The following is a 25,719-nucleotide window of genomic DNA, read 5'->3' as shown; positions in this document are numbered from 1 at the left end:
TGTGCGGTGGGGAAGCCACGGCCCAAAAGGAGCAGGAGCTGCCCAAGGCTGGTGGCACGGGAATTAGCAGGAATAGCTTGTTTTCTTCCCCAAACAGCCCGTGTGCTGTTTATATGTCAGTCTGTGCATTGTTCACAGGCATGACGTCGATGTAAGAGGTTCGCATTCACAGACGGCCCCTGCTCTCTCTGGAAAGACTTCGTGTTGAAGTCCGTGCTTTCCTGAGTCTCTCGCCGGTATTTTCAAGTCCCTGCCGGGTGCTGCCTCGGGCCCTGGGTGCGCTACAAGCCTCTTCTTCTGTCTGCTTTGCCCCCTCGGTGTTTGTACATCGGCCCTGGTCCCTGCCGTGCCCTGGAATCTCATGTTCGGTGCTGGACACTGCAGGAGAAGCTGTCGGGAGGATTCCACAGGCAAACGGTGGCCCATGGCTCAGATCCCGTCTGTGTCTTGTTTTCGTACATCCGGGAGCTAACGGTGGCTTTCTTACACTTTTCAGAAGGGAAAAATCAGACGGGTGGCGTGTCATAACCGTGACGGTCATCGGAAATGTGGACGCCCGAGGCCGTGGGCAAAGCCTTGCCGGGAAGCAGCCCCACCCATGTGTTGGCCACAACTGGTTGCCATGGAGACAGTGGGGCCAGAAGCCTAAACTTTTAACTGCCGGCCCTGGGCGGAGGCGGCTCTGCAGCAGCCAGTGGGTCCTGCAGACGGGGAGCCGGGCTCCGTGCTCCTGGGCCCGTCCTCTTCCGACGTGGCAGCCCCGGCTCCGCCCCCGCGGCCCACGCACGCCTCCGCCCAGGGAGAGCTGGCATTTCGGGGGCGGCAGCACAATGCCTTTCTGTTCCCGAGCCCTCGGCGACCCGTCCTGAATTCCCACGCTGCACTGCACACCTCCCGGCCCGCGCTTCTGCCTGCTCTCCCGGCAAGAGGCCATCCCCCAAGCAGGACTCGGTGTTTCAGGGCCCCCAGCAAAGCAAAGGGCCGCTGTCTTCCCGCCGGCTTGCCTCTGCCACCCGGAGCCGCCCACCCCTGGCCCCACCTCTGGGCCCTCCTCCCTGCTCTCCTGGTGGCGCAGGGACAGTGCCCAAGGCCACACTGCCCCGCCTTTCTCCCCCTGACCGCCCAGCCCAGGGGGCAAGCTGTAGGGAGAGGCCCAGTCCTACCTGGGCAAGGCCCTCCCCCAGGTGGCCCGGCAGGGGCTCCCTCGGAGCTGGGGTGGGCGGGGGCAGAGGGGAATCTCATCACCACCCATCCTGGGGGCTGGGGGATCCCCTAGGGCAGCAGGAGGGACACACACGCCATTGGCTGGGCTGGGGGTATTGGGCCTTTTAATGCACCTACTTGTCTGTTGTTTTTGATACAATGGCAGCTGGTGGCATAAAGACCGTGGTGGCTGTGAGATTTAACGGTTCTCCCCACCAGGAAGCCTTTAAAGGTGCTGAGAGCCCCGATGGGAAGTGGTGCACCCCCTCTCCCTCACCCTCAGCACGGCACTGCCACCCCCGCCTCCGGCTGCCTGGCCATGTCAGGGCAGAGTCTGCTCCGGGCCCTGCGTGGAGCCCACACGCCCAGCCAGCTGTCCCATCCAGGAAGGGCCAGAGCCTCTGGTAACCAGGCTGAGGGCCACCCCTCTGCACACCTATTGTGCGCCAGCTGGTCCCAGGCTGCGCAGGCTCCTCGTCTGCAGACAGGCGTGTCTGGGCCGAGGAGGGGAGGCCAGCGGGCTGTGGGTGTGCTTAGCCCTTTGATCCATTCACCGTTTTCAGGGCTAAATATAGAGTCCGTCTCGATGGTGAGTAATGCGGTCACGGGCTCAGCTGGCACCTGGGCCCGAGCCCCGGCTGCCAGGCCCGGCCGGTGCTGCTTCCACAGCAGCCTGTTCCCTGGAGGCTGGCTGACGGTGACGGGCGGCCTGGCCCGTGGCACCCGCCCCGGCACCTCCTTCCGGCCTCCGGCCTTTGTGAGATGCTCCCGCCGCTGGGAGTGGAGGGAAGGAAATGGGCCATTTCCACATCGAACACAGCAGCCTGGGGCCGGCTCCCGCTGTTCTTAAATGAGATGAGCAATAAACTCAGTGTGCGCGCACGTGTGTGTGCATATGTGTGCACGTGTGTGCCTTGTGGGCGTGCGTGTACGCATGTGGGTGTGCACACGTGCCTGTTTGCGTGAATATGTGTGTCCTCTGGAAGGTGGGGCTGGCCTTCTGCTAGTCCTGCTGTGGACGCCACGAGCCCCGCCGTGTCCCCTGCGAGCCCCACCGTATCCCCCGTGAGCCTCGCTGTGTCCCCCACGAGCCGCACCGTGTCCCCGAGGCTGTCCCTCCAGCCCGTGCTGTGGTCATCTCAGCCCCTGTGGAAGGGAGTGGCTGCTGTGCAGGGTGGCACTTTGTTACACTCAGTGTCACCTCCCAACCTGAAACCCGGGAAGCCACCCTTGACCCTTCAGCCCCTGGGTCGCTGTCCCCGCACCACGGGCTCACGGCGTCCTGCACTGGGGCCTGAGCTCCCGGACACAGAAATGCCATCCCTTTGCCCCGGCTGATGGTAGGGCCATTGTCCTGCCCCCCAAGTCCACCCGCCAGAAGTCCCCCCCCACCCCCGGTGCTGGACACGGAGGCGCTGGGTGGGTTTGCCTTTGCAGGGGACTGTGGTCCACGTTTGCTCCCCTTCATTGCATAAGATGCTGTCCGGACCCCAAGATGGATGGCGAATCCCCCCGATCCTTGGGGCTCGATCTTAAGACAAAGCTCCACCAATACAGCATCAAAGCCCTGCTGAAGGGTGCGGAGCGGGGAGCCGTCTGTCCCCACCCGTTATCCCAGGTCTAATGTTTATGACCCGGTGGCAGCTGATCCCAGCACATTGGGACACAGTGGCGATTACCGGGAGGAGAGAGAGCCCCTAAATGAGCAGGAACGGGAACACCTGTCGGAGGGGGAGCGGGAGCCCCACCTGGCATGCGGCGTGCCCGGGGACCACGTCTGAATTGCAAACACTTTGAAGATGGATTCGATACTGACCTTGAAAGGGGAGAGGACGGAGTTGTATTTTTCCTTTCTTGGGGTATAGAGTTGACATGCTCTCAAGGTGACATCATTGTCACCCACACACAGCCCTCCTGGCAGTGGGCACGGATCCCCTCCAGGGTCGCCCTGCCCAGGGTCAGAGGGTTTAAGGGACAGATGTCCCCGCTGCATTATTGGATGGTCCCCAGAGACCTGACCGGAGGGCACGTGCTTTAAGGTGGAGAGAGATGGGTGAGGAAGGAGGGAAGTGGGGTGGTGTGGGGCGGGGCATCCCTATCCATAGACCCACGGGGTGAGGTCCCTCCAGACAGTGGTCTCGTGATCTGAACATTCTCAGCTCAAAAGATGCCGTTTCTCCCACCTCAGTGGAGGGGAGCTGAGCGGTGTGCGGCTGGAGTACCTTGGAGGCCGTGGATGGACTGCATTGGGAAGATGCCCCCTGAGTTTAGGTCCGAAAATTGAGACTCCTGTCTCATCAGTTATCCTGGGGAACTGTCACACAGAGTGACAGCTCTGTCCACAGCTGGCTTCCGGGGACCAGCCCCAGTGGGCAAGCTGCCCAGCGCTGGCTGTGTGGCCCAGCTTGATAGATAGAGGCTGTGCCAGGCCATGGTGGCTCAGTGGGTGAGCATCGACCTATGAACCTAGAGGTCCCGGTTTGATTCCCGGTCAGGGCACAGGCCCAGGCTGTGGGCTCAATCCCCGGTGAGGGGCGTGCAGGAGGCAGCCCATCAATGATTCTCTCTCATCATTGATATTTCCATCCCTCTCCCTCTCCCTTCCTCTCTGAAATCAATAAAAAATATTTTTAAAAAATAAGATAGAGGCTGCAGCTGTCTTTGAAATCACCTTGACAGTGGAAACCTCAAAAGACAGCCAACCTGTGATGATGGGGAGTGAAGGGCCTCAGGCAAGAGATGGACTTTGGTTCTTAGTCATGAGTTGGGGGCGGGACTTCCCTTGAGCCAACAATCCCCCCTGGACCTCAGTTTCCTGCATCCACCAGAACGGGAGGAGGCTGCCTTCCCGTCCTCGCCCACAGGGGCATGGCAGGGACTCAACAGCTGCGACAGCTGCTCCTGGGACCCGTCCCTCCCGAGGACTCTGCTGTTACAGATACTCAACCCAGCAGGACAATCCCCTCGGTGACACGTTGAGGGGTCAAAATCTGGCAGCGCCTGGGCCTCCTCAGGAACGGACGCCATTGGGAATGGACACCAGGGCGCTCTGCTCTTGTCAGGTGACCCGCAGTGCCTCCGGCTGGACTGCCTCGTACCTGAGCCAGTCCCCACAGCTCCTGTCGGCGCACTTCCCCTCACCGTGTCTTTATGTCCCCCACCTCCATCGGCGTTGAGGAGGGCGGGGTCAGCCCCAGAAATACAGGCCCGGTTCTTGCCATGGGCCTGGGGTGTGACCTGCCAAGAAATGGCTGAGGGGCTGTTGGGCTGGGCCTGGAGCACTCCTGAGCGGTTGCTGGTGGAGGAAGTGGCGAGGCTGAAATACTTGTCTTCATGATCTAGAAGCTTGTCCGCCCCCAGGAATGTAGGGGAGGGAGTGCCAGTTTTGGTGAAAGCCAAAACTGAGATTAACAAAGTGTGCGCTCAGAATCATATATATCGCACTGCTTTGCATGGACTTTGGAGCCAGCGGACCCTAAGGCATCCAAGGAATTCACACAAACTTGCCCAGATATTTTCCCCTTCCATTTATGATGACAGTATTTGCCTTTGAGAGTTGCTGCCAAGATTAAATGGTATAATACACACCAAATGGTTGCTGTCACATGCTGAGCAGGCCTGTGACCAGTGTTATCACCATCACCATCACCACCAATTGGTTACCACTTTCATCATCATCAATACTATCACCATCACCACCATCACCATCATCACATTCACCATCATCACCAGCATCACTATCGTTATCACCATCATGATCACCACCACCACCACCACCATCATCATCACCACCTTCATCATCATCACGTCATTCCCACCATTATGATCATCATCATCACAATCATTATCACCATCATCATCACCATCACAATCATCATCATTATCCCCCCCAAATTATCATCATCCCCACCACCATCATCACCATCATCCATTGTCATCATCATCACCATCATCATCACCACTATCATCATCATCATCCCCACCAATGTTAGCATGACCATCACCAAAATTATCGTCACCATCATCACCATCATCATTACCACCATCACCATCACCATCACCATTATCATCACCATTATCATCACCATCATCATCACCATCACCATCACCATCATCATCACCATCATCATCACCATCACCATCATCACCATCACCATCATCATCACCATCATCATCACCATTACTATCACCATCACCATCACCATCACCATCACCATCACCATCATCATCACCATCACCATCACCATCATCATCACCATCACCATCACCATCACCATCACCATCACCATCACCATCACCATTACCATCCCATTACCATCACCATCACCATCACCATCACCATCACCATCACCATCACCATTACCATCCCATTACCATCATCATCACCATCACTATCACCATTATCATCATCATCATCACGAGCTTACATCCCATCACGGGAAGTATAGACACAGGATGAGCTCCTAGTTTTCAGGACAGCGTGGTGGTCTCTCAGTGTGACTGGGCCGGAGGGAGCGTGTGGACGGAGGGTGAGGGGGACTGGGCCGGAGGGAGCGTGTGGACGGAGGGTGAGGGGGACTGGGCCGGAGGGAGCGTGTGGACGGAGGGTGAGGGGGACTGGGCCGGAGGGAGCGTGTGGACGGAGGGTGAGGGGGACTGGGCCGGAGGGAGCGTGTGGACGGAGGGTGAGGGGGACTGGGCCGGAGGGAGCGTGTGGACGGAGGGTGAGGGGGACTGGGCCGGAGGGAGCGTGTGGACGGAGGGTGGGGGGGACTAGGCCGGAGGGAGCGTGTGGACGGAGGGTGGGGGGGACTGGGCCGGAGGGAGCGTGTGGACGGAGGGTGGGGAGGACTGGGCCGGAGGGAGCGTGTGGACGGAGGGTGGGGAGGACTGGGCCGGAGGGAGCGTGTGGACGGAGGGTGAGGGGGACTGGGCCTGAGGGAGCGTGTGGACGGAGGGTGGGGGGGACTGGGCCGGAGGGAGCGTGTGGACGGAGGGTGGGGGGGACTGGGCCGGAGGGAGCGTGTGGACGGAGGGTGAGGGGGACTGGGCCTGAGGGAGCGTGTGGACGGAGGATGAGGGGGACTGAGCGGCCATCCTCCCGGCTTGTCCATTAAACTGGGCATCCTTTTTTTTCCGTCCTCTCTGCCAACATGTCTCACTTGCGTCTCAGGGAAGCTGGTGAGCAGACAGGATTCCTGAGGCCGGTGGGCACCCCATTGCTGCGGAGGTTGAGGGTGGTCCATATGGCACAAAGCTTAGCTCAATTGGCAGGCGGATTTGGCAGGCCTGGGGCAGAGCCGAGCTGTCTCACAGATGTGACTAAGCGGGCACCAGTCTATGGGAACCGTGGGCCAGAACCAGCAGTGAATGCCGCCACTGTAAATAATGGGCCCCAGAGCGGCTGCTCCGGAGGGCGGCACCGCAGCTGAGGGGGTGAGTCCTGGCACTGCCTGGGCCACAGGTGCGCAATACCTGGCTCTCGAGTCGGACAAAAGAATGAATGAGGGAGCCCATGACACTGTCTCCTCCAGCGCCCCCCTCCTGCCAGTGCCGGGCATCTCCCCCGACTAACGGAAGAGGGGCCGCAGGATGAGAGAGCTGGCGTCTGGTGATGCCAACTCGGAGTCATTTGCTAGCAATTCCCCCCCCCCCCCCCCCGCCCCGAGGATCATATCCGGTGGAGAAGGAACATCTGTGTGCGAGACCGTGTCCTTGCGAGGCCGCCAGAGGAACCTTGCGCTCGGAAGCCCTCCGCCGGGACCCGCACACGCGTGCTTCTCCCCGCGGGGCCTGCTGGGTTGGGGTCCTGGGGGTGCGGTGGGTGGGCTCTGCTAAGGGACTTCAGGCCTGGGCGCCAGGCGTGGGGAGAGACAGGTGCTCAAAGGTCTCAGGTGGAAGAACTCGGGGCATGAGCACTTCCGTGGGGTGGGGGTGGGGGTGTGCCGACACCTGCCGGCTCCCTGCTGGCCCCTCGGCCTCTATCACCTGACGCCCAGGTGAGTAAGGTTCTTGCTGCGGGGGGCAGGGGGGTCAGGGGGGCGGAGGGAGAGGACAGGAGAGCTCTCTTCCTCTGGCATCTGCCTGTGGGGTTAGTGGACGGCTCTTGGCCGGGGCTCTGGCTGCCCTGGTTCTGGAGCCCTTTTGTCCCCGTCCTGCTCCCCCCTCCCCCCTTCACACACAGCAGGGCGACCACAGAGCCCCCCGGGACCTCTCGTTCCCTGACACTCACCAGGCCGTGCACGTGTTGGAGTAACATGGGAGCCGTGTCCCAAGGATCCAGCTGGCCCCGAGCTGCACGCTGGCTCCCACCTTCCCACCAGTCCTGCACCTTCCCGGGCCTCCTGGGTCAGGCGAGTCCGCCCCACCTGCAGGCAGCCGCCTGCTGCTCCGTGGCCAGGAGCAGGACGTCCCCGGGGCGGGAGGGGAGAGGAGGGTGACAGGTCCTGGGCGAAGCTCCGGCCAGGACTCCCCTGCTCCAGGTGAGGCCCTGCAGGTGCCGGGGACCAGCTGCCCACGGGCCAGGTCACCACCTGGGGACTGAAAGGGCTCCGGGAGGAGAGAGGCCGTGGCTGGGGCTCCCCTCCCTGGACTCCGGGTGAGGGCAGCCCTGGCGCCCACAGCACCTGCCGGCACCTGGTGTGTGAAGGAGGGGCCCGCGGGCCTGTGAGGCCCCCACGCAGCATCCCCTGCGGCCCCTCGCGGGCGCATACAGGCTGCCCACCGACAGGACCCGGCGCCGGTAGCCAGGCTGACAGGACAGGCTCAGGTGCCCCTGTCTGGACGCCTTTATCACATGACCCCGTCTCACGTCTCCCTCCCCCTCTGTTTCCAGGCCTGGCCGTCCATCAGATCGTCACCATCACCGTCTCCCTCATCATGGTCATAGCTGCTCTGATCACAACTCTTGTCTTAAAAAACTGGTAAGGGTCCCGGCCCTTCTCGTCTGGAAATGGAGGCTGCGGGGGTCCCCGGGTGGGGGGGCAGGCGTGCACACAAAAGGGTCCTACTTCTCAACCTGGCGGCAGGCACAGCCCGGGGGACTGTTTCTCTGTGCCAGGCCGGGCCCCCCATAGCACAGCCCCTGGTTCCGCAGCCCCCATCCCGCAGGCTGGCCGAGAGCCGGCGTCCTGACTCAGGCAGCAGGCGTACCCCTCTGCACCCCTTTCTCCCGGAGCAAGTGCCTTGGGTTGCCCCCTGGGGCGCATTCCTTTTCCTTTCTTTTTTTTTTAATATATGTTTTTATTGATTTTTAGAGAGAGAGGGAAGGAGAGGGATAGAAAGATAGAAACATTGATAAGAGAGAAGCATCAATACGAGAGGAATGTCATCGATCAGCTGCCTCCTGCACGCCGCCTGCTGGGGATCGAGCCTGCAACCCAGGCATGTGCCCTGACTGGGAATCCGACCCGTGACTTCTTGGTTTATGGGTTGATGCTCAACCACTGCGTCACACCGACTGGGCCCCAAGCCTTTTTCTTCACTTCCCAGTGTCAGCCTGGCAGTGGCTGCACTGGCCCTCGCTGGCCCCCGGCCTCGCTGGCACGGGCTGCCCCGGGCGCCCGGTGCTGGCCCAGCCTCCTCCCCCGCTTCCTGCCTCCGCGAGCCGCCCGCGTCTGTGAGTCAGGTGACTGCTGTGCTCCTGGCGCCTGTCTCTGCCTATTTCCTCCTGGAAATTGGCCTATTTTGAGGTTGGCCTCGCCGTGTACACACACCTGCTACCCCCTGGGAAAAGCGGGAGCTGCCGGGTGACCCCTGTCTGCCTGCAGCCACTCCCGCAGCAAACGTGGTCCTTCTGGCATCAAAGCTCAGACTCCCTCGCAGAGTAATTCGCCCAAATGCTCCCCCGCTGCCCGCAGAGTTGGCAGGGCTGTGGGTGGGAGCGGCTGGGCATCCACACGCGGAAGTAGCTAGAAAGCTGGTTTTCAGGTCAGTAAAGGCGGACAGGGGGGGACAGGGGGGTCAGCGAAGGTGGACAGTGGGGCACAGGGGGGTCAGTGAAGGCAGATGGAGGGGCACGGGGGGTCAAAGAAGGCAGACAGGGGGTCACAGGGGGGTCAGCGAAGATGGACAGGGACAGGGGGGTCAGCAAAGACAGATGGGGAGGCACAGGGCTGGGAAGGACCTCCCACAGGCCAGCGAGGCCTGGGCACCGCCCCCCCCAGCCCCCCACCGCCTATGGCCAGTTTCCCGGGGCAGAGGACGAGGCCAGCACTCAGCTTCCAGCGGTGCCCTGGGCAGGGGCGGGCCACACGGTGCCTGGCCCCCAGTCCCGCCGACCGTCCTGATGAAGGATGACCCTCCCCCCAGGGGACAGCAGATTGTGACCCGCTGGGTGACAGGCTGCCAGCTTCCTCTTGGTTTCCCCACACGCTTTCGTTTGCAGCGAACCCTCAAAAAGCCCTCAGGGAAGACGACCCAGAGGGATGAGTGGGTTCCGTGACCTTGGGGACGGGGGAGGGGGGGGTTCCAGGCCAGCAGGCAGGAGGCCTCTCCCAGGGGAGCCGGGCAGGGGGACACCTGACTCAGGGGCCTGGGCACACGACCCCCTTGCAGCCTCTCATTGGGCATCAGCGCTGAGCATAGAGGGGAGGAGAGGGGAAGGGCACTGGTGCCCCACTGAGGTCCCCCAAAGTGGGGCTCCCCAAATTCCCTCCTCGCCACCCTCCTCCGTGGGGACAGAAGTTCCACCCATCCTGCTGGTGAGCCCGCCAGCGGGACATCCAGGGACAGGGACGGGTCTGACTGTCACTTCCCCAGATCCCTCGGCCCACAGGGTTGGGTCCCTGTGTTCGTTTCGGGCGGCATCTGGAAGCTTCCATGGTCCAGAGGAATGGGAACTGCGGCGGGCCTCCTGGGTGGGCAGGACAGTTCCCACCACAGATCCAGTCGCGGTGAAAGAATGAAGGACAGTCCAGTCTTATTCCCACCTCGTGGGCGTGGCAGGGGGGCCGACGCCCCACTTGTCCCCAAAGAGAAGGACGTAGTCCCATCCGAAACACGTGACCAGGCCCGGATGAGCACCAAGGTTTCCCCGTGAGAACCCGCCGTTTCCATCTCGTCGCGGCGTTCCTGGGGAAACTGAGTCAGCACAACGGTCGGGATGACCTTCTTTGGCCAAACAAGGACTCCGCTCTGGGATAAGAAAGCCCCTGGCCCTCCTTGCAAAAGTGGACACATTTTTAAAAAAATATGTTTTTATTGATGTCAGAGAGGAAGGGAGAGGGAGATAGAAACATCAATGGCGAGAGAGAATCATGGATCGGCTGCCTCCTGCACGCCCCCCACTGGGGATTGAGCCCACAACCCAGGCAGATGCCCTTGACCGGAATCGAACCAGGGACCCTTCAGTCCATAGGCAGATGCTCTATCTACTGAGCCAGACTGGCTAGAGCGATATTGGACACATTCAAAATTCAAATTTTATTGTTAAAAAGTGCTAATGGCTAGATTGCGGTTGATCTCCCGGTGGCTGGGAGTCCCCGTTGAGCAGTGATGGAGTCCAAGGTGGGTGGCTGGGGGCTGGAGTGGCTCTGTGTCCGCCTGGCCCACACCCCACGCCTGCCCCCAGCTGCGCGCAGAGCGGGCACCCCCGCAGGAACGGCCGCCCGCGGAAGATGGACCAGCAGGAGGAGAGCTGCCAGAACCTGACGGACTTCCCGCCGGCGCGCGTGCCCAGCAGCCTGGACATCTTCACGGCCTACAGCGAGGGCCTGCAGTGCTCCCACGAGTGCGTGCGCGCCTCCGTGCCCGCCTACGCCGACGAGACGCTGCGCTCCGTGGGCGAGTACAAGTCCACGTTCAACGGGAACCGGTGAGCTCGGCGCGGGCCGTCTGCCGCTGCGGGCCCCTGGCGCACAGGATGGTCGCGGGGCTGCGGACCGGGGTGGGGGGTACCCTTCACCTGGGTCTGAGGGTCCGAGCAAACGCAAGGGCCTTCCCCCACCCAGAGAGAGGCCGCCGCCGCTGCCAGAAGCCGCCCGGCCTGCCCTGGGCAGTGGCGAATGTCTTGCCCCCTCGGTGCCCCTTCTCGCCTCTGTGTCCTGGAGCGGGCGTCGCTGCACCCCCAGCTCCAAGCCAGCTTTGTAGCCCCCAGTGCCAGCCTTCCCGATGGGTCCCCCCCTCCCGGTCAGTGTCTCTGACCCGCATCCATAAAGTGTTCGCAGCGAATCGAGCAAAACCATGGGATCCCAGCCGGACTCCAGCCATGTTCTTATTAACCAGGAGCGATCCCTGAGCGCGCACGGCCCTAACGCGCGCTGGGTGCCCTCCAGCACCTGAGTCAGCGGCCAGTGCGTCCGGAATTACATTAAAACATCAATAAGCTCCTTTCTAAAAGCGGCCGCACACTCAGGCCTCATTTTATAAATTAGAAAAAACCCTGCACCAGCTTAATTTGAGGAGGAAATGGGTAGGAAGGCAGGTGGATTTGGGGGTCCCTGTCAGTGCAGGACGGCAGCTGGCGACCCTGCCCAAGGCACCCCAGAACCAGTTGGGGAGATGGGGTGACTTCAGCTGGAGGGCCCGTGGCTGACGCAGCCTGTCCCTTGAGGAACCAGCGGCTGCTCCCCGTTGCGCGTCCACATTGTGTGTGAGATGCCCCATTCCCAGAGGGGAGGCCTCAGGACCGACCTTCCCATCACCACCTGTTACACTCCAGGACACTGGGAAGCTCGGGGGCCACCCCCAGCCTGCGGAGGGCCAGCTCCCAGGACTTGGCGGAAGGATTTTCATGCCATTTCACTGACTGTGCCACCACTTTGGACAGGAACCCTGCCAGCCAGCGCCCCAGCCTCAGGGGTGGGCGGGGGACGGTGATGGGGCCTGTTTCACTTTGTTCCCCCGCTCTGACCCTGTGTCAGGCGGGGTGGCACGGGCAGGGTGTCCACGGGCAGGGTGGCACGGGCAGGGTGTCCATGTGCAGGGTGTCCACAGAGAGGGTGTCCACGGGCAGGGTGGCATGGGCAGGGTGTCCACGGGCAGGGGGTCCACGGGCAGGGTGTCCATGGGCAGGGTGTCCACAGAGAGGGTGGCACGGGCAGGGTGGCACAGGCAGGGTGGCATGGTGGGCATGCTCGTGACCTGGCGAGGGACCGTGGGTGGAAAGGTGCTTGCTTTTCGGTGGAAGGTGAAGCTCCACCGGCCCTTGCTGACCTGGTGCTGGGGTCCAACCCCAGCAGGTCCAGGGGTCCCCAAAGGTGTGGACGGAGTCGGCAAAGAAGGAATGACACAGAGACAGCGTTCAGGTGATCAGCAGCCTAGCCAGGATCTCCAGCCAAGTTCTGGTCTGGATCTCCAGCGAAGTTCTGGTTAGGATCTCCAGCCAGGTTCTGTAGCCATGTTCCCTAACTAGGTTCTCCAGTCAGGTTCTGTCCAGGTTCTCCAGCCAGGTTCAGTCACCAGGTTCTAGTCAGGTTTTCTTGCCATGTTCTATCCAGGTTCTGTAGCCAGGTTCTGTCTCTAGGTTCTATGGCCAGTTTCTGTCCAGGATCTTTTGCCATGTTCTCTCCAGCGAAGTTCTTCTGTCTCTAGGTTCTGTGTAGGTTCTGTCTTCTAAGTTCTGTCTTGTTACATCTGTATTTATACCAGTTGATTCCAATCCTATCAATCTCTATTCCAAAGGTTAGGGCGTTTCTTATCTCCATTCCAGGGAGTAAAGATTATGTAGCTTAAGCATGATTGTTCATAGTTAAAGTGATTAATTACCCACCTGGCAGTTAAGAGGTTTTATTCCCTCCCTAACTTCAGGGGAAAATCCCTACCTGGGGAAACAACCTTTCTCAGAGAGGTGACTTTGGTTAAAACACATAGTGCCAAGAAGGTGAGCAAACATATTAAGAACAGTGTGCCATATATGCCAGGTCCCTTGAAACAGCAAGGATGGACCGGTGCCCGGCAACCTGGGAGGTGGCAGCTTTGTCTGGAAGGTGACAGATAGGGGTGCCATTTCAGGAGCCAGGCCTGCCCGCCCTGCGGTGTGTGGTAAACCTGTCCCATCCTGTCCTCGCGGGCAGCGACCCGCGCTCTGTGCCTGTCCTGGGACCCAAGCGCTGAATTCTGGAGGTGGCCCCAGGGCCCGAGCCCCCCGCCTCCCCACCACCGTGCTCCCAGGACAGTCCCCAGGCCCTGGGCCCTCCAAGGCCGTCCAGGGTGGAAGGGGCGTCAGCCACAGGAGGCGGGCCCGCCGGGCCTGTGGGCCTGGACCAGCCGTGCCAGCCGTGCCTTTCTGTCGCCGCAGGCCCTCCTCTTCGGATCGGCACCTCATTCCCGTGGCCTTCGTGTCTGAGAAGTGGTTCGAGATCTCCTGCTGACTGGCAAAGCCTTTTTTACCTCCTGGGGGCAGGGCGGACGCCGTGTGTCTGTGTCACGGTAGGTTCCTTTCTCCCTCTGCCTCTCCCTCCCCACCCGTCCTCGCTCTGGGGGCCCCTCCCGCCGGGGTCACCCTGGGAGGAACTGTGGTGTGTGACCTTTCTGAGCCGCCCGCAGGCCTGGGCTGTGGGCTCCCCGCTGCCCGGGTGAGAAACGCCCCACATCCCCGTGTGTGTGTGTGTGGGGGGGGGCGGGCAGGGGGAGGGATGGTGACTCAGGCACCCTGACCCCGCACCAGAGCTGTTTCTGTCCGTGTCCGTCCCTCCCCACGGAGGCCACTGCGGCCCGGCCTGCAGTGGCGGGGACAGCAGCACTGGCGCCCGATCCCTGGACGGGCAGCCCTGAGGGCAGTGCCCAAGCGGGCGGGCACCACCATCCGTCGCACGCCCCTACCTGGGGGGGGCGGGGGCGGGGCTCAGAGCACAATTACAACCCAACTTCGAGACACAGAAACGAGAGCAGGAGGAAGAGGGCAGAGAGAGACAGGGAAGAGTGAGGCGGCTGCTAATTGGAGCCGGGCCCTGGCAGCCGGGGGCTTCCCGCCAGGCGGCGGGAGCATTCGCTTCGCCCTCGGTGAGATTAACGCTAATGTGGGTGGGAAGTGGGTTCCTTCAGGTCTGGGTCTCGCCCCAGGGCTGCGGGTCCTGCCAGCGCAGTCACAGCGCAGCCCCGGGCGCGGGCTTTTTAAGTCTGTCTCCCCCCTTGGAGGCTGGGTGTCCTGAGGGTCCCCGCTTTGCTCATCCTCAGGGAGCCGCCTTCCCTCCCAAGGCGAGGCAGGTCCTCCCGCGAGCAGGGCCCCCGCTGCCCTGGGCGGTGGAGGAGATTTGAGGGTGTTTTCCTTTCTCTGTTCACCTTCTGGTGTGGGCACTGCCGGGGCAGAGCCGTGGTCAGGGGATGCAGGCCCCAGGCAGAGAGGTGCTCCCCGGGCCCTCGGGGACCCTGGGGGACCCTCGGGGACGGGGCTGGCGGCCTTCAGCTGGAGCCCAGGGAGCCAGCAGCTCTCAGCAGCCTGGCAGGATCGCTCTGTCCCGAGGCCCGTCCTAATGAATAGTGTGTTTGCTCCAAATTAAATCCCAGCCCTTGCTCCCTGTCCCGACGCCAGCATGACCTGCTCAGCGCGACGTTCAGCCAACGGGCAGGGAAGTGTAATGAGATTAGCACGGAGAGCGAGCCTCCCCCTCAATGCCTTGGCTGAACCCCTGCACATGTGGGCAGGATGTGTTCTGTCCCCGGGTTCAAGGCCGGATGGGCACGGCACGGCCCAGTCCTCAAATGCCTGCACCTTTGTCTGCCTCGGTGGACACCTCCTTGGGGCCCCGGGAGCTCCCGTGGCTGCAGCCAGACCTGCCGCGGGGCCTCGCTCAGGAACAGGGGGTCCCGCCTGTCCCAGGACCGCCTCCACGGGCCGCCCGCCGGGGCCAGCAGCTCTGCAGGGATTTTTAAAGGTTTTCAAATGCAACCAGAGCATAAGACTCTGAGCCGGGAGGCTGGCCCACACACACAGGATCTGGCCAGCAGCCAGGCACCGGAGCACGCACACCTTTGGCTGCAGGTAGCGCCCCCATGGGGACAGTTCCCTAACACGGGCGTTTGAATGGCAGCTCACGGGAGCGCTCTTTCCGTCGTCTGCGAACTCACTCCGTCCTCCCAGGGTCCCCTTCCAGACGGGAAAGAGAGGCACGAGGTTACGTGACTCGCCGAGGTCAGTCAGGCGGTAGGGGGAGGGGCAGATCACCCCAGGCCCCCAGGCGGCAAGGTGTCTGGATTCCACTCTCCGAAGGTGCCCGAGGAGCTATTTCGGGAGCACCCTGTTTACAGGAGGGGACCCCCTGTCCGGAGACCTCCCCTCGCTCACTGTGGACGCAGGTAGGTGAGGCGAGAAGTGCCCCCAGGACTTGCAGGGCGCCAGCCCCCCTCGGCCTCCAGCCAGCGGCAGGAAGCAGCGCTCTGTCCGGCCACCTCCCGTCCCCGCGGACGAGGCCCTGATGGACGCTTAGGATTCCGGGCCGGGTGTCGGGAGCCGTTTATCACCCGCTGGGAGCAGCACATTCGGGAGCGAGTGTCCTGATTCTCGTAATGAATGCCTGGACACGAGCCTCAGGCGGGGGTCACCAGGAAGACGGCTCAGATTTACTGGGGTGCCGGTTACCCCTTAAATAAATACCGATTAATGTGAAAGCGTTTAAGTAGGGCCTGAGAGCCAGCGGAGGTGTTTGTCTAGGGCCTGGCAGCGGAGCCTCTGCAAATGCATTTTTTATGACGATGGACAGCTTGTCACCACCCCTCTGCTCGCGAGAACCCACTGGCACGTCGGGGACCCAGGCGTGGCTAAGTGCGCCTCCTGCCAGCGGGTGGTCGGCGATGCGCCAGAGGTGGACACGGGCCCCCAGCCCGGGCAGCGTCGCCGTGTCCCCGGGTTCGGCCTCGGAAATGAGCCCACAGAGCCTGGCCCAGACCGGCTCCCCGACGACCCAGCTCATCCGTGTGCCGGGCAGGACGCAAGGACGCCGCGGTCTTCCCTGCTCCCAGGACGGCGGCCTCACACACACACCCGGGTGGCTCTTGGGCTCTCATTTCCTGTCACTTTTCATACAAGTCAACTTCAGCGCCCAGACCTTTCCATTCGCCGAGGCCGCTACCTCCCAGATGGAGCCCGAGACGTGACAGAGGCCCCCGGCCGGAGCCAGGGGACATCCATCTTGGGGTTCTTACTTTCAAAACCACTGGAGCCCGAACTAATCAGAAACGGAGAGCACCTGAGCCTGGCCGCTCTGTCCCCCAAAAACGGGCAGGCCGGCAGCCTCTGTCCGTCGGAGGAACAACATTCTCTACGCGAGAGCCCAGGGCCAGGGGCCAGCGCCCAGCGGAGCTCGGCGGGAAGCAGCCCGGCCTGGGGTGGGGGCGGGCGCCCTGTGACCCCTCTGAGGAGCCCTGCCCCTCCTGGCTGGGAGCTGAACCGGCTTGTCCGCCGCTTCCCGTGAACGTGGGCCCGGGCCCACTTCCTGCCTGGGGTTCCCGGGTGTGCCCGGGGCCGCGGGGCACCGTCCTGTCCCGAGGACACGGGGCGGCCGTCCGCCGGGCAGCACAGGGACGGGGCTGGGTCGCCGCGGCCCAGGGAGTCTGCGAGGACCCCCCTGCCCTCCGCCTGCTGCCATGTAATCGCCTCTTGTCTTCTTTCCACACAGGATCCCGTGGGTGAACCTGTAAAAAACTCAACTACACTGACAAACCCAAAACTACACTATGTGAGGGAGGCTCACGCACTCCCACCGCTGTGTGCCGGCGGGGACTCGGAGCAGGACGCCAGAGGCCAAATATATTTTTATAGAGAAGCTCGCGCCTACGGGGCTGCCCTCCCCCAGCACCAGAGGACGAGGGGAGAACGCCAGCCGGACCGGAGGCCGAGGCAGCAGGCCCAGCGCAGAAGCGGACGCCCCCGGGGAGGCGGGCGCTGTCCACGCTTCTGACTGTGCCGACAATACCGTTATGTGCCATGCAGGACCCGAGGGACCTGGTGAACCGCCGAGCCACGCGCGCCCGCGTGGGAATCTCACGGGAAGCAGGGCTGGGCATCCCTTCCGCAGAGTCACTGTTTCTGGGGAATATCGATGTATATAAATATATAAACACACACACACACTTTTTTGTACTGTAGCAATTTTTGAATATCTTCGATGTTCCTTTTTAAAAAAAAAAAAGTGTTATCGGTCACCAAACCCGACTGATGTGACATGCTTAGTACGGACGGAATACACTGGTGTTTTCTACCTTGCAGACGCACACGCGCACACACTACACGCCGGCTCGCACACACGCACACACCCCCACACACAAACGTATACGCGCACATATATATCTGCATATACTGGACACGCAGCCCGAGTGGGCATATTTCTTCGGGGGGGTCCTGGTCCCTCATTGCCACCCGTCCTGGGGGACCGCCTCCTCGACCCACAGACCCTCCAATGGCGTGTCCCCCGTTTGCAAGTGTTGGGTGAGAGGCGCCAGGCGTGTGGCGTGTTCCTCGGGCCGGATGAAGAAGGCGTGGTTTTATATACATACCCCTATATATACATATATGTACGCACACACGTCATGTTACCGTTTTTTACCTGACTGTTGGAAGAAGCCACTAAGCCATGTGGGTATTTATGTAGCAGCTGCTCGCCCTGGGCCCGGGTGCCATCGGGCGGGGGCGGGGTCTTGGCCATCTTCGTGTTATCCAAGCGTAGATCGAATTAAAGACATTTTCCAGTTCCAACAAGTAGAGGACTGAATCCTTATCACGTGTGTACGTACGTACGTCGGCGCAGAGCTGGGAAAGTGAGGCGGCCCAGTTTGTTGGAAAACGAGATGAATTCCCTGTGGGTGGGGCCCGGCTGCTCCCACGCGAGCCATGCCCTGGCGTGCTCTGTCCCCGCACATTCGTGGGCAGAGGTTGCCGGCTCTTGCTTGAGCCCCAGGGTGACCTTGAATCTTGTGGGGAGGCCGGAGCAAACACAGTGTCTGTGGGTTCCCGCTGGCCAACATGTGTGTGTTGCTGTCAACGATTCCCCCGTGTGGCTTCCCCGTGGAAATGGGACCCCACGCCGGAGTCTCGTCACGATCCCAACCCACAGTCTATGCAGATGGGGCACCCTCCAAGCCCCACCGATGAAGGTGCCCGTACCCCGCTTGCTGCCGTAGGGGCGCTGTGGGAGATGGCCGCCATCGGAGGACCTCCTCCATGAGAGAACTTGCCCTTCCAGGGGGCCCAGATCCTGAGTGTGTGTGTGTGAGACTGTGTGTGTGAGTGTGTGTCTGTGTGTGTGTGTCTGTGTGTCTGTGTCTGTGTATCTGTGTCTGTGTGTCTCTCTCTGTGTGTGTGTGTGTGTCTGTGTGTTTGTGTCTGTGTGTGTGAGTGTGTGTGTGTGTGTGTGTGTGCGTGTGTGTGTGAGTGTGTGTGTCTGTGTGTGTGTCTGTGTGTGTATGAGTGTGTGTGTGGCTTGTCTCCTATAAATGGCCCCCGTGCAAATGGATTTCACCAGGAGGGTGCGCACCAATCTGGGTAAAAGGGTGGAGACCAGGCCGACCGTGACCTCGCGCCCACTCACTAGCTGGGCTGGTGGCACCCTGATGCCTCCGGGGCCCCGCCTCCCTCTGACACACCTCGGTAAGTGCCGGCCATGGTCCCTTGCCCACCGGAGGCCCTGAGACGCTGGCAGAACAGCTGGCCTGGCTCCGGGGAGCCCTTGGCCGCATGGTCACGTCCACGTCTAGGCTTAGCCCCTTGTAAACTCACCCACCTGCTGTCCTTTGTACCTGATTGGAATACGGTGCAAACCCTTTTGTTTACAAGCTCCGAGTGCTAAGGGGGAGGCGCTTCCTGACCCTGTGCCACCGGCTCAGACCCCAGAGCGGTCGTCCGGACGGTGGTTCTGCTGTTTGGTCTAATTAACATATTAGCTCTTTATTATGTAGGACTAGAGGCCCGGTGTATGAAATTCATGCACGGGGGGCAGCGGGGAGTGGTCTCCTCAGCCCAGCCTACACCCTCTCCAATCCAGGACCCCTTGGGGGATGTTTGACTGCCTGTTTATGCCCAATTGGACCTAAACCGGCAGTCGGACATCCCTCTCACAATCCTGGACCGCTGGCTCCTAATCGCTCACCTGCCTGCCTGCCTGGTCACCCCTAACTGCCCCCCCTTGCTGGCCTGATCGCCCCCACTGCCCCCCTGCTGGCTTGGTCGCCCCCAACTGCCCCCCACTGCTGGCCAGGTCTCCCCCAGTTGCCCCTTTCCTGCTGTACTGGTTTCCCCCAACTGCCCCCCTGCTGGCCTGGTCACCCCCAAATGCCCCCCATGCTGGCCTGGTCGCCCCTCATGGCCCCCCCCTGCTGGCCTGGTCAACCCATGCAGCCTGCTGTTCAGTCTTTTGGTCGTCCCTCACTAACCCCCCTGCCGGCCTGGTCGTAGGCAGCCATCTTGTGAGGGAATGAGGGTTAATTTGCATATCACCTCTTTATTATATGGGATATGTATATATATTTTTATTGGTTTCAGAGACGAAGGCAGAGGGAGAGAGAGATAGAAACGTTAATGATGAGAGAGAATCATTGATTGGCTGCCTCCTGCATGCCCCCTCCCCTACTGGGAACCGAGCCCACAATCCGGGCATGTGCCCTGACGGAGAATCGAACCGTGACCTCCTGGTTCCTAGGGCGATGCTCGCCACTGAGAAGACCAGCTGGGCAGTCCACCTCTTGTGCTGCTCCCCCGTTTGGTCTGTTATCTGCCGCCCAGGAAGCCTGGCCGGCCCAGGCTCTGGCAGGGGAACCAGGGCTGAGCTGGGCCGGGACAGGAAGCCGGGCACAGCTGGGCGGGGTCCTTTGAGGCTTTTGTTTCTCGGCGGCATCAGCACATAGCTTTGGGGGGCCTGTGCTCTGACACCCTCATCCTCTCCTGTCAGTGAACCTCCGCACCCACGGGCCATCGCTCCCCGTCTCCCACCGCCAGCCCGCGGGTCACAGCGGGGAGAGCCCCTGAGCCCCCGGCTGTGTGGCCGTCGGGCCGTTCTTGCTCTGCCCTGTGAGTGGTAAAGAGGGCGTCGCTCATATGTGCCGGGAGGAGAGAAACACCTCTGCAGCTGGCCAGCAGGATCTGGGCCTCCACCCGCCCGATGGCGTGCTCCTCCAGCCGCGCCTGCCTCGGCGTCGCCGTCACCCCGGCCGCGCTGTGACTCACGCGTTTGCAGCGGTGCTCTGCGGCGCGGGCCTGCTAAGCCGTATTGTTTGTGGATTGTTTGTTTGTCTTCCATCGCCAACAGCACAGCCCACGCGAACGAGCCAGACTCTCCATCTGAGGCGCTTGGGTGTTTTCCGCCAGCGCTTCCTGCGCTGGAAACGAGCTGCTTCTCCCCACGCGGAGCCGAGGTGCGTGTCTGGGACACGCGGCGTTCTTCCTGGGGCTCCCGGCGAGCTCTTACCTGACCGGCCCTGTGAGCTCTGCAGCGGCCCTTCTCTCCCAGCAGGGCGGGGCCTGGCGGCGGGGCCTGGCGGTGGGCTTTGCACTCTGGGTCAGGGCTTGCCCTGGGTGCAGGGTTAGGTAAACGGTGGTAGAGACAGTCCTGTCTCAGGCCACCCCCATCGTCCACCAAAGAGAAATGTTGACCTCAAATGACTAGGAAGTCGCAGGCGGCAAGCACACCCGGCCCGTCTCCGGGGCTCCAGCGGGTCCCCATGAGAAGAGCCGGTCCGGGGTGGGGAGTGTAGCTCCGAGCCGAGTCTCCCTGTGTGCCGTGGGCTGGTGGGGAATAGCTGTAGCCCCTTCGCAGCAGAGCGGCCGCCCCAGAATGGGCCCCTCCGGCTCCGACGTGCTCCCGCACACCCCACGTCCGCGTTCGATGCCTCTTCAGTTTGGGGAGGTTAAGCACGTGGGCGGCCGCGGGCGGCTGAGCTGTGCCCAGTGGCACCGGATCACGCAGTGACGCAGGAGCAGGAGGTGAGGTGGCACCGGATCACGCAGTGACGCAGGAGCAGGAGGTGAGGTGGCACCGGATCACGCAGTGACACAGGAGCAGGAGGTGAGGTGGCACCGGATCACGCAGTGACGCAGGAACAGGAGGTGAGGTGGCACCGGATCACGCAGTGACGCAGGAGCAGGAGGTGAGGTGGCACCGGATCACGCAGTGACGCAGGAACAGGAGGTGAGGTGGCACCGGATCACGCAGTGACGCAGGAGCAGGAGGTGAGGTGGCACCGGATCACGCAGTGACGCAGGAGCAGGAGGTGAGGTGGCACCGGATCACGCAGTGACGCAGGAGCAGGAGGTGAGGTGAGGTCGCGGGTCCCTAAGGGGCCACACACTCCGTGAACTGACCGGCCGTGGCCCACAGACATTCCATCAGTTTTCGCTCACATGGGGGTGGGTTTTCTTCCGGAGCCCGAGGGTGAAGGAACCTTAGCAAAGCTGGGTCTCGGGAGGTGGCCGTTCCGTTCCATCCAAAGACGATTCCCGGCCAGGACGGGACGTGTGCCCAGCCCCCCACGCGCTGTGCTGCCCGGGGGCAGTCCTGGGGGCGGAGATGCGGGCACTTGGAATGGAACTGTGATTGGGGGAAACGTGGCCAGTGGGGGCTCCAGGAAAAGTGTTTCCTTAAAAAGTAGGGTGTCTTTTTCTCTCCTTCTGGTAACTCGGTGGGAACCATCCCGTCTTACCTTCCCTGGAGCCCAGGCGGCAGGTGCCGGAGGCAGACAGGCCCCCCTTCCGTTAAAATCGTTACATGGAAAGCGGGTCACAGCTAAGGCTCAGGTGACCTCCATGTCCTGGTGGCCCTGTGGGCTGCACTTTGGGTGGATGGACAGACGGACCTGGTCTCCTGGGACACAGTGAGGCCGCAGAGTGGGGGCGGGGCTGGGGGAGGGGCGGGCGTCGGTTCACTTCTCCACTGACACTTTGAAAGGAGCGGGTGTTCCCTGCGAACATTTAGAAACACAAAGGGAGCGTCCAGAACCCTCCATTTCGTTTGATTCCGCAGAAACGGCTCATGAAAGGCTGACCTTTCGAGGATGAGCCATGGGGCCTCCCCCACCCGCCGTGGTAGCGCCCCCGAGAAACCTGCTGCGATGTGGGTTTTATCTTTAAAAAGTCCAATTAGCTCGAGATGCGTCTTTGCTGGTTGTACTCGTCATCGACCAAACTCACCGCGAGCAGCACGTGGCTCCGATGAAGCGGGAGAGCCAGCCGTTCCCGCCGCGCCCACCCAGCGCGCTGCCAGCCTGTGGGCACGGGGGGCAGGTGTGTGGGGGGCGGGGAGGGTGTGGGCGCTGGGGGTGGGTGTGGGGGGGCGGGGGGTCGGGTGTGGGCGCTGGGGGTGGGTGGGGAGGGCGGGGAGGGTGTGGGCGCCGGGGGGGGGGCGGGTGTGGGCGCGGGGGGGTGGGCGGGTGTGGGCACGGCGGGGGGCAGGTGTAGGCACGGGGGGAGCGGCAGGTGTGGGCACGCGGCGGGGGGGCAGGTGTGGGCGTGGGGGGGGAGCGGCAGGTGTGGGCACCGGGGGCGGGTGAACGGGACGCTGGGACAAGCATCGGGATCCCTGGCCGGGCTTTCCCAGGGGCCTCTCTCCCGGAGCCACGGACCGGAAACCGGAGGATTCACTCCCCTTTCCACGTCCCAGGGAACTGGAGTAGCACTGAATTCCCCAGGGCTCCTCATGTGAATTTAGTTTTTATTTTTTTATTTTTAAAATATACATTTTTATTGATTTCAGAGAGGAAGGGAAAGGGAGAGAGAGGGAGAGGAACGTCAATGATGAGAGAGAATCACGGATCGGCTGCCTCCCGCACGCCTCCTCCTGGGGGTGGAGCCCACAGCCTGGGCCTGAGCCCTGACCGGGAATCGAACCGTCACCTCCCGGTTCATAGGTTGACACTCAACCACTGAGCCACGCCAGCCGGGCACGTCACATGAATTTAGAGAGAGAGCCACATCTCCCTCTGTGCCGCCCCCTTCCCCCCATCCCCCGCTAACCCTGGAAAACTCGGAGACCAGGAACCTGAACCTCAGGACAAGAAAGCGGTCGACACAGCTGCTGCCTAAGAAGCAGCGTCGACACATCCTGCTGACGGTTTTAAGCCCCCCCTGCCCCCCCAAACAAGAGCTTGGGGAAATCTACCAGCTAGTGAGTTTCTGTTTCAAAACTTTGTTGTTGGAAGTATTACAGATGCCCTCTCCCCTCCCTTTAACCCCTCCAGCCCCCCGGCCCCTGGCCCTCACCACCCCACTGTCTGTGGCCATGGGGCAGGCACATGCGCACGAAGGTCTTTGGTTGACCACCTCCCCCCCACCCGCCCCAGCCCGCCTTCCCTCCGAGGTCCCGCCCTCTGCCCCAGGCCCCCATGTCTCTGGATCCGCCCGTTCATCCGTTTACTTGGCTCATTAGATTCCACATAGGAGTGGGGGCAGGGGACACTTGTCTTTCTCTGACTGGCTTAGTTCGCTCAGCATAATACTCTCCGGGTGGTGAGTTTTCATAGTGACACTGACCGAGCTGTGGCCAGGCCAGCTTCCCGGGCCCCAGGCACCGGGGCGGGGCTCACTGACGCCCGCAGACGGGGTGGCGCTGGCATCACCCAGCAGCTGAGAGTGGGGAGCACGAGGGTTTGAAAACGAGCCCCCTTTACTCTGTTCCGGTCCCGCGTGGAGGTGACTCATTCTGTGACCTCCACGAGGGACCCCCCACTATGCCAGTCACCTTGGGTCACGGGGGGGTGGGGGGGTAATAATGAAGCCTTGGTTCTCTGGCCCAGCTTTGTCTTCCCGAGAGAAAGGGGATCACGCCCCAGTGGCCCCAGGAACCAGGCGGACGCCCGGCGATGCCGCCCCGCCTGGCTGGGCTCCCCGCGCAGGCCCCGCGGTGAGTAATGGCCGGTCCCCCCGCCGGGCCCTTCTCTGGATAACATTATGCAGGAAAGTAATGAGCATTGAATCATGCTGCTCGCTCGGGGCTGGAATTAGCGCCTAAATCACAGGCCAGTGGGCAGGGGCCGGGGATGCGGCGCGGACGAGGCTGAATTTCGACGGGAGCCCTGGGCCCTGCAGCGGGGGGACTGGGAGAAGGGACATGTGGCCTCGCGCTCCGCTCCGGCCCCGGTGATTTATGGAGCCAAGGGGCTTGTCTGAATGGTTCCGGTGTTACTTTCCAACAGCAAATGGACATCTCATTCCGGAGCCAATGGCACGGGAAAGGGCTCGGAGGGTGCGCTGCTGGGCCAGCCGGGGGCGCAGGCCTTCTGTGTCCGCGCGTGGGGAGCCCAGCCCCGCAGGCTGCGGGCGGAGCGGGCGGCGTGCGGGCTCCTCCTCTGAGCGTTAGCAGAGCAGCCTTAGACTTGTCTCCGGGGTCGGCTGCGGGGCCATGTGCGGGGAGACATGGCACAGCCCAGCCTTGCCAGTCGGGTCCCCCCGGCCTGGGCACCGCCGAGGTGGACACAGGCTGCCCTCCTGCCCCGCTGTCCCCCGGGGGTGGAGGCCTCCCTCACAAGTCATAACCTTTCACCTTCTCTCGCCAAAGATGGTGGTGCTTCCGTCCTCGTCTCGGCTCATGTGGACTGTACCTCCGGCTTCTGCCCCCAAGGGTGCGGCTTCCGGGCGGCGCCCTCCCCCGCGTTGGCATTCATCCCTGCGTCACGTTATCACCACAAGCACGGGGCCTGGGATGTCAACCCCCGTGGCCCAGCCGCCCGCGAGCGTCCCAGCGGGTGTCTGAGACTTTCCCTTAGACCCGTGGTTCTCAGCCTTGGCTGCACATTAGAATCACCTGGGAATCTTGTTAAAATCCTGATTTCTGGGCCTCATCCTCTGGGAATTCTGTTTCTTTGTGATGGGGTGGGGCCACAACGTTAGTCACAAAGAAACAGAAGTTCCGGAGGATGAGGACCAGAAATCAGGATTTTAAAAAGATTCCCGGGTGATTCTAATGTGCAGCCAAGGTTGAGAACCACTGATCTAGACCTTGGCCTGGGCTCAGCTGGTCGGTTGTCCCTAGAGGCCGCTTACCTGGCTGCTTCCGGTGGCGGTGGGAGCTGGAGTCCCCCGAGGGTTCCATCACCCGTGCCTGGAGCCTGAGCCCCATGGTCAGACACCTGTGGCTCCTCGGTCCCTCTCTCTCTTCCTGGTCCCCCTCCAGCTTCAGTTTCCTCATCATTGTTGTCCCATCCAAAGGAGAAGGTAAACACTTGGCCAATATCAGCTGCTGGAGTGACGATCGTTGTCAAGGAGACGTGGGAGCTGCGGGAAGCCTTTGGCTCCTCCTCGGCGCCCGTTGGAATACAGGCAGCACTCGCCTGCGCAGACTCCCAGGGGAGACCAAGGCCAGCGGGTGGAAGGCCTGTGGATGAAGATTCAGATGCAGCTTCCATCAGTAAGAGTTCAGAGGAAAAGGAAGCTTTTCCCAAAGAGAGTATGTCGTGGGAGAACTGAGGGGTGAGCGGAAGTTTGGGACCAAGGATGGTGGTGTTGGAGGCGGGAGGTGGGAGGAAGAGCGGGCCAAGAAAAGGCAGTACATGTGGGGAGGTCCGAGGTGAGGAAAGCATCATGGGAGATTAATGTCGCTCTCTAAGCGCCCAGGGGACGGCATGTGGAGTGCACCAGGCATGGTTATCACCGAGAGGCAT

The 25,719-nt window shown here is 61.9% G+C and overlaps 1 protein-coding gene across 1 annotated transcript in view; it reads left to right on the top strand.

The window, feature by feature from the left end:
* The window catches only part of AJAP1 (adherens junctions associated protein 1), a 78,387-nt gene extending 61,176 nt beyond the window's left edge, over positions 1-17,211 (top strand). Inside the window, exons 3-6 of the mRNA XM_036352643.1 lie at positions 8,039-8,126; positions 10,775-11,017; positions 13,442-13,572; positions 16,758-17,211. Coding sequence (XP_036208536.1) covers positions 8,039-8,126; positions 10,775-11,017; positions 13,442-13,514 — 404 coding nt within the window. The 3' untranslated portion in view covers positions 13,515-13,572; positions 16,758-17,211. The remainder of the gene's footprint in view (positions 1-8,038; positions 8,127-10,774; positions 11,018-13,441; positions 13,573-16,757) is intronic.
* The last annotated feature ends 8,508 nt before the right edge of the window (positions 17,212-25,719 follow it).

The sequence above is a fragment of the Myotis myotis genome, unplaced genomic scaffold (genome assembly GCF_014108235.1).
Source record: "Myotis myotis isolate mMyoMyo1 unplaced genomic scaffold, mMyoMyo1.p scaffold_m19_p_2, whole genome shotgun sequence".
In the NCBI taxonomy this organism is placed as follows: domain Eukaryota; kingdom Metazoa; phylum Chordata; class Mammalia; order Chiroptera; family Vespertilionidae; genus Myotis; species Myotis myotis.
Note: the sequence above shows the minus strand (reverse complement) of the source record. Positions and strands in the feature narration are given on the sequence as shown.